Source organism: Medicago sativa, chromosome 3 (genome assembly GCF_051527215.1).
Source record: "Medicago sativa cultivar Bolivia chromosome 3, Bolivia_mono, whole genome shotgun sequence".
NCBI classification, from domain to species: domain Eukaryota; kingdom Viridiplantae; phylum Streptophyta; class Magnoliopsida; order Fabales; family Fabaceae; genus Medicago; species Medicago sativa.
Genome location: NC_140751.1, coordinates 93,576,703 through 93,584,998, shown reverse-complemented (window position 1 = coordinate 93,584,998; position 8,296 = coordinate 93,576,703). Strand labels below are relative to the sequence as shown.

The window sequence follows — 8,296 nt, the reverse complement described above, 5'->3', positions numbered from 1 at the left end:
GACACAAAAAGGTTCATAAGGGTAAGCGTACACCTACAAAGCATCAACAAGAAATACAAGAGACGATAAATTTTTCGTCTATTGATCGATTGAAGACCGAGGGTCTTATGATTAAATTAGAAGATGGTGTTGGAGAGTCTTCTTCTATAAACGTTGATATGAAGTCAAACCCAATAGTAGACAAGTCGAATGTGGTTGGCAGACGTGGTGATCATCATCTTACCATCAAGGAAGAAGCTTGAAAGCTTGATTTTAATTTGTTCCTTAAGCTTTAAAGTTCTGCATGTTTATCACTGTCCTTTTTCAGTCTGTAAGTTTACTCTCCAATTTAAGTTTTTTTTTTTTAGATGTTCCAATTTAAGTTATTACAATTATACTTTTATATATAAGAGTATTAGTTTAAGTTTTATTTTGTTAGCTGTCAAATTGTCATTATATATATATATATATATATGGGTTATGATAGAAGACACCTTTTATGAAGGTGTCTTTTATCAAGTTACTCTATGAGCATTTGCGAAAAGACACCAACTTACTTTTATGAAGGTGTCTTTTAGCAAAGTTATAACTAAAAAGTGAAAATCACACCTTAAGGTGTGACTTGTTAAAAGACACCACCAAAGGGTGGCTTGTAACAAAACCCTATATATATATATATATATATATATATATATATATATATATATATATATATATATCTTCTCCGGTCACCATTATAAATAAACAAAAACATTTTTTAGATTCATTGAATAACTGATATATCTATTATATAATTATCCAATGAACCTAATAGTAACTTTTTGCTTATAATTACTCATAAAAATGGCTACATATCTTTGTTTAATGATGAATTCTTGGTCCCCTCAAGCTGGAGCATATAAATTAAAGCATATAAGTTAAATACTCGGCTATATATAACAATTTGGGTGTGACAGTCAATGAGGTGCGATACAAGAAGATAATAGTGGCGTGGATGCCGTTGCAGTGGTTGGAGTCGATGATGGTGGTCGGAGTTAGTGACAAAATTTGGTGGCCTAAGGCTTAAAAAATTTGGTGGCCTAAGTAAGGCTTAAGAGAAGATCATGGAAATGTTGTGTAGTGTAGCTTTTGTCATTTCAAATTTTTTTCTAAACAAGGACAAAGGGCAATACGTGAAGCAGAGTACCTTTTGCCTGCAAAAGTTAGACAATCTTATGGTGTGTTTGTTTTCACGGCGGATACCAACAACATTATGTTACATACAATAAAGAGATACACTCGTGTAGAAGTTAACAAATATAAATGAACGAAAAGAGATACACCATATTTTTCACAATACTAAGGATTAATTTAAGAGTATCGACAATAAATATTTAAAAATTGAGCTGTGCTTTTTGATAAGAACAAAATAACACACAATGTAAATCAGCCAATCAATGAGGTACAATGCAAGTGAGTTCTTTTAACAAATTATTGCACTTTCTCATTGTTAATGTTATTCGGCTCTTGAAAATTTTCAATTAGTGTTGATTCTGGGGTTCCTGTGATTGCTCTATCAATCGAAAAATTAACAATGAAAACATAAGCAATTTTTACAATGTTGTATAATAACTTCATAATTTAATACCCATGTGGTATTTGTATGAATGAAATCATGATAACGAGTCTTGGTTATCATGATTACTCTGAATGGAAATCAATAGGACAGTGCAGTTTAGCTGTAATTAGATGAAGGGGATGAAAGGAGACGAGTACCAAGTGGCTTTTACCCGTAATTAGATGAAGGGGATGAAAGGAGACGAGTACCAAGATGGCCATAGTCTGCTTAAGCAATATTTATCTCATTCTGACCTCCAAAAGGCCAGTGCAGTTTAGCTGGAGTTCTCTCCATTGCCTTCACTCCAAATGGATTATCCTTACTCTGCAAGATAAACCAATTCAAATAGTGCATATTTATTTAGTGATAATGCAAAGTTAAGTCTTCAATGGGAAACTCAGTATATATTTATCTATCTATTCTAAGAAAAAGTCTTCCCCAAATAATATGCTGCAAAATTTAACACATGTTTTCTGACACTTTTGTTAGTTTAAAGGAAAATATGCCATAATGCCAAGTGTGTCATATATATGTGTGTGTGTAGCATTTACCCTGAGACAGGTCCCTTGGTGAATGTTGCAAATGGGATAGTCATGAGGACAACAACTTGAGTGATCTTTACAGCAGACTGCAGCCTCAAGAGGACAACATCCCCATGAAAAGCAAAGTTTTCCAATTCCAAGTACACAACAACAAGTAGTGCTTGAAGCACAACTGTGATATCTACTACAAACGGTTGGTGGGTTCACAGGTGAAGGAGGAGATGGTCCAGGATTTGGGGGATTTTGGCCCTTCTTTATGGGATAGGAAGACTGCATTGCAATTCCACATTTACCTGCCACGCTTGTTGCTAGATTACGTTCCATTCTTACATAGCCTGATTCTCCCCAGCTCTTACCCCATGAATTTCTTACTATCCAATAATCGACTCCATTTTCTGTTCCATACCCAACAACGGTAACACCATGGTCTAATGCTGTCCCACATTTTCCTGTGAATATACCCTGCAAAAATTGTGATAAGTAGAATACCTAAAGCCAGAAAACAAAGAAAGCAATTCACATAGATACGTTATACGTACAAGAGAGTCTAGCAAATGTACTTTCAGAAGGCCTTGTAAATTCTTGTGAATAACAGAAATAACAACAACAATAATAATTCAAGTATCATAGTCAAATAATTTTTTTGATAGGCTAGAGTTAGTAAGTTAGTGGTTACGCTGAATCGTGGACCTCTGACTTCTAACTTCTTAGGTGTCCCTTACCAAATACTTATGCTGTTAATCATAGTCCAATAAGAATGTGCAGAAATGATTACATATCAATCTAACTTACAGTTGAAAGAGATTAGGCCAAATTCACATATGTACTGATTAGATTAAATATAAGGCACAATTTTATGCTTTAGCATGCATTACTAGTTTCGACTCTTTCCCTTCTACTCGTACTGTATGAATTATGATTAGGAGCTTTTATTTTACTCCGGCGAGCCGAGTAAGTTAGAATAAGAAACTTACGGATACATATAACTGGAATTCCCTACCACCAGCTTCAATGGCAACACTGATTGGCTGATTAGCTACAGCCTTTTTCAAGGCTAACTCATCATAGGCAGGAACCTGTTCGTAGTCATCAATTGAAACAACTCTAGCATTTTTCTGAGACAAGACAGCAGAGAAAACTATAAGCAATTATTGGAGTGAGAAATATTACAAGCAGTTGTTAATTCATCAAAAAATGAAGACTAACTAACCTTGTATTGATCACATTTACCATCAACGCCACGATAGGGATAATCCTCATCGCTGTCAATACCACCATTGTTTATAATGAACTCAAAGGCATATTCCATAAGTCCGCCATCGCAACCTGCATTAACTGTTCTGTCACAATCAACCAGTTCTTGTTCTGATAGTGAAACAAGCTCTCCTGTGACTATCTTGTTAATCCCTTCAACTGCAGCAATTGTTGAAAAAGCCCAGCAGCTCCCTTCATTTAAAAAAGAAAAAAAGAGTAGAGGATCTCAGTTAGTTGCAGAACAGTATCTATATTCACCGAAAAAAAATGAAGGAACCAGGTTATTGGCATTATAAAATATATATTCACACCCTTCATTAATTTTATGAGCTATTCTAAAATTTATCCTATTTAAAATTTTAAAAATGTTAATTTTATTTTTTTAACCCGGAAAATGTCAATTACTATTGATTATCCAAAATGGTGGTCTTCTCGCTGGAGTTGAACTCCTCACCAACTCAACCAACCTTTGTTAAAAACAAATAAGTAATCGACATTTTCCCTGTCAGTTGAGTTGGTGGTACAAAATTTACTCATTTAGAAACATTTCATGTTTAGTGTCTACCTTAACCATAATGTAAAAAATACAACGGCTCTGTTTGATAAAAAAATAAGCTATCTTATAGCAGATAACAAATAGTAGATAAGTTAATTATTAAACTTATAGTGCTTGGAAAAATTAACGGTTAAACTAAATGATAAATATTATAAGTCTCGTGATATAAATTATTTTAGCAAACAATATTATCTAATGAAAGATAATATAAAAAAGTGGAATAATTCATAATTTTTGTAAAGCACTCTATGGTGCTACATTTTTAGTTTATTTCCTATTTAGCAAACAATATTATCTATCTAATGAAAGATAATTTAAAAAAGTGGAATAATTCATAATTTTTGTAAATCACTCTATGGTGCTACATTTTTAGTTTATTTCCTAAAATATCTCTAAAAATACCTATTTAATGTGATTGATTGAATGCATATGCAAAAAAGTTTTATGTCGATGTATAGAAATTAATCTCTATTTTAAATGATTTATAATTTATTAAAAAAAATTAAATGACTTATAATGTGGCAATGTGGTGGAGGAAGTAACACGTAATAGATATAAATATGGACTTGATATTTTTGAACATCAATTAATATTTTTACAAAAATTTATACATATAAACATAATTGTTTTTAGTCCTTGAAAACATAAAATTCTATCAATCTAAGCAATCATATTAACAATGTTCTAAAACGATTCATGAAATATTAAAAATCTACCATCAAATGCTGGAATTATTCACTTAGGTTCAAACTCATCCTCAATATAATCAACTTAATGCCACTTTAGTCCCTACAATTACTTGTTCTCATTGTTACAATCTAATGGTTTAATTGCGAGTATATTTTATGTGAAATCTCGAATTCGAACTCCGGATGTACTAGCCACTAGATCAATTGTAAAAAAAGCCAAAAGAGTCCCTACAATCAAAAATTGAAGAACGAATTTAATTTAAATTTTACAATTTCAAAAATCATTTTAGAATAGTATCAACAATTGGATATTTACTCTAACAAAGTGAATGAGGGACTAACATAATAAGACAATGTAACCACACGCACAAAAAAAAAAAAAAAAAAAAGTACACAAAGACAATAGTTAAACGAGTAGAACTTACCACAACTTCCTTGGTCTTTGACTTGGACCACAGCACCTTGATTCCTCCAATCAACAGATTTGGGCAATTTGTCACCAACGCTTGGAGCATAACGACGATTGCTCCTGGTCTTTGTCCTTCCAATTGGGTCAATCTTGGTTCCCAAGTACCTAGACCGGTACTCTTCGTTGCTAAGATCAGCGAACCGGTTCAACCCAACCTTGTATGTCCGGTTTTCAGCATTGTGCTCGTCTATGAACTTGAGGTTGTCTTTGAAGATTTCAAATCTCTTATCCTTTTCGCTTTCGTCTATGTTGTTGTTATTGAGCTTTCCGTGCTTCACGCGCCACTCCTCGTACATAGTCTTTACCTCTTTGTCACTACGCCATGAAGATTTGTCTGCGTGGGTTTTGTCATAGGAAATGATAGACATATCCAAGGCAAATGTTGCTGAGAAGAGCGTGAACACGATCAAGATAAATAACATTGGTGATCTATTAGAATTAGAACCCATGTTGCCAAGAGAAGAGAAGTGTTCCAGAAAAAAGAAAAAAAAAAGGAGAATGAGGTGGGAATTGAAACACAGCAGAAAGATTGGGGAAAGTGGACCTAACCTCTTTATCAAGACAGAACTATAGATGACTTGGATGAAGTTAAAAATTGTGACCATTTTTTTTTTTAAAAGGTTAATTAAAATTTAGTCCTTACAAAATAAAATTATATTTTTTAGTTTATGTGACATTTTTTTTATGCATTTTAAGGATAAAAATGTTGATGAATTTTTGACAGGGATTAAAAATGCTGATGAAAAAATTTTATAGGGACTAAAAAGTGTGATTTCATTTTGTAGCAACTAAAAACAAAATTCTAAATATTTACAGGGACCATTTACTTAATTAACCTTTTTTTTTTGTCAAAAATTGTGACGACTTTAATAGTTTAATTATTTGATTTTCAGTGCGTCCCTGTGAGCTTAACTCAGTTGGTACAATACATAATATATGCAAGGTCCGAGGTTCGAACCCCAGACCAAAAAAAATTGATTTTCAGTGCACATGAATGGCGAGGCAATTGAAATAAATTAAATAATGCATTTATTTATATGGGTTTATTAATAAAAATTAAGGTTAAATAATTTTATCCTTTATCCTAGTTCGTTTATGCGAATTTTGATTTAAGAAATTTAAAAAATATTAATGAGAGCACATGTATTAAAATTTAACCGGTAAAAATGTTAACATTTTTTTGACGAACGATAAAAATATTAAAATTGTTAAGTCTTTTTCTACTTATGTGTGTAAAAAAAAAAATAATAAATAATGAGAGCACGTGTATTTTATGAAACTTGTTTATTTTCTTCAAAAATACATTTTCAATACTATTAAATTTTTCTAGTGCAGACTTGTCTAGGTCCTTCACAATTTTTGTGTATCATTTTAGTCCTTATCAAAAATAAAACTTAAAATAATCTATGACATTTTTATATTGATGATAAATTAATCTCTGACTTAGTTTAAAAGATGGACTAATTTTTCATGAATTACAATCAATTTTACTTTTGTCAAGAATCCAAAATGACCAGCGCAAAAATGGTAAAAAAAGGGTCATGTTAACTTGTGTCCTAAGGACACAAGTTAAGGAACTTAAAATAGAATTAAGTAATAAATTTTATGTTGAAAAGATAACTTTTGAAACTTTTAAAATATTGAATGCACAATTTTCAAGAAAAAAAACTTCTACTTTTGATTCCTTAACTTATGCCCCAAGGGCACAAGTTAACATTTCCCTAATGGTAGTGTTAACTTGTGCCCTTTGGGCACATGTTAAGAAATCCCAAAAAAGAAATATTCCCTTAAATTTTGTGCATTCAACTCTTTAAAACATTAAAAATTAAATTTAATGCACGCATTTCAATACAGTATTTCTACATTTGGCTTCTAAACTTGTGTCTTAAGGGCACAAGTTAACATTTCCCAAAAAAATATATGTTACTGTTCAATGTTCATTATTTGTTATTTATATTCAAATAATAGTGCTCTTATTCTAAGTATCAAAGATACTCATCAATCAAACATTGTCTAAAAAAAATCTTCAATTTACCATCTCACACTCTCAAAAGAGAAAGAAAAAAAATTAAAGCTGTTTTTTTTTTGAAAAAAAAAAGGAGTGCTTCTCATGTTTTCATGACATCTAACACCGACATTCCTATATCTAATGAGATACCTCTTACAAGTGTGAGCACAATGTTGGATATGTAAAAGAGGATGACCTATATACCTAATATTTTAAGATTTTTATGTGGAGAAGGGATATCTCTCTTGTGGTCATAGAACATTAAATTGCTATTGCTCTGACGCTCCATTGAACTTCACAACAAGTAATATCATAACCCTATTTCAGTTTGGTGTGGGAGCGGGTTTGGGATATTGGTGTTAGATCATTGTACCGAAAGTCTTTTTAGCAGTGTAGTCAAGAGACTTCTTTTGTTTGTAATAACAACGATGTAAATATAGGATGTGTGAGAGTCATGTTTATAGGGAGATTGTTGGGTTCAAGTGTGAGTGGTTTAGTCTCACATCAGCTTTGAATGAGTGTAGTGTTGAATATATAAGAGATGTAACTCATATATCTAATGCTTTAAGATTTTTGATGAAGATGTGGAGGTTCCCTCTCTTATGGTCATGGAGCATTGATTTGTTGTTGCTTTCGATACGCTCACTTGGACTCCCTAACAAGTAGTATTAGAGCTTTGATTCAACTTGGAGGGGGGAGTAGGAGTGAGATCCTAGTATTTAGATCAAATATAGGATTTGAGAACTCGTAGTTAGGGAGGATTATTGAATTCAAGTGTGAGTGATTAAGTCTCACATTGATTATTAATGAGCAAAATATTGCTTATAAGAGATGTGACTCATACATCCAATATCGTAAGGTTTTGAGTGAAGATGTGACGTCTCTCTTTCCCTTAGAGCATTGACATATTGTTGTTTTTTGTGATCCCCAAACTCTCCCAATAATTATTGTATGCAACTAATTGAAAGGCTATGTAAAGTTGCCCTCGTCTTCACTTAGATGCAAGCTGGTTAAAATCGCTAGTTCACTGCATGGAATTGTACAATCATGAATCTATGCATTAATTTCGAGTTGACTCAATTGTAAACTTGAATTTTAGTAAACTATAAATGGAAGTGAGTTTACTTGGTTGGATTTGTAGCGAGCTATGTAAAATCAGGTAAATCTAACAAAATTTTATCTCTTATTTTTCTTCTTAAATT

General features: G+C 32.1%; 1 protein-coding gene across 1 annotated transcript; it reads right to left on the bottom strand.

Annotated features, from left to right (window-relative positions):
• Window positions 1-1,526: 1,526 nt before the first annotated feature.
• On the bottom strand, window positions 1,527-5,626 carry LOC146942109 (cysteine proteinase mucunain-like). Its single transcript, XM_085756068.1, has 5 exons — window positions 5,043-5,626; window positions 3,329-3,564; window positions 3,093-3,233; window positions 2,128-2,580; window positions 1,527-1,900 (listed from the first exon to the last, which is right to left on the bottom strand). The coding sequence occupies exons 1-5, from the start codon at window positions 5,533-5,535 to the stop codon at window positions 1,805-1,807; spliced, it is 1,419 nt and encodes a 472-aa protein (XP_085612194.1). The 5' UTR covers window positions 5,536-5,626; the 3' UTR covers window positions 1,527-1,804.
• Window positions 5,627-8,296: the final 2,670 nt, after the last annotated feature.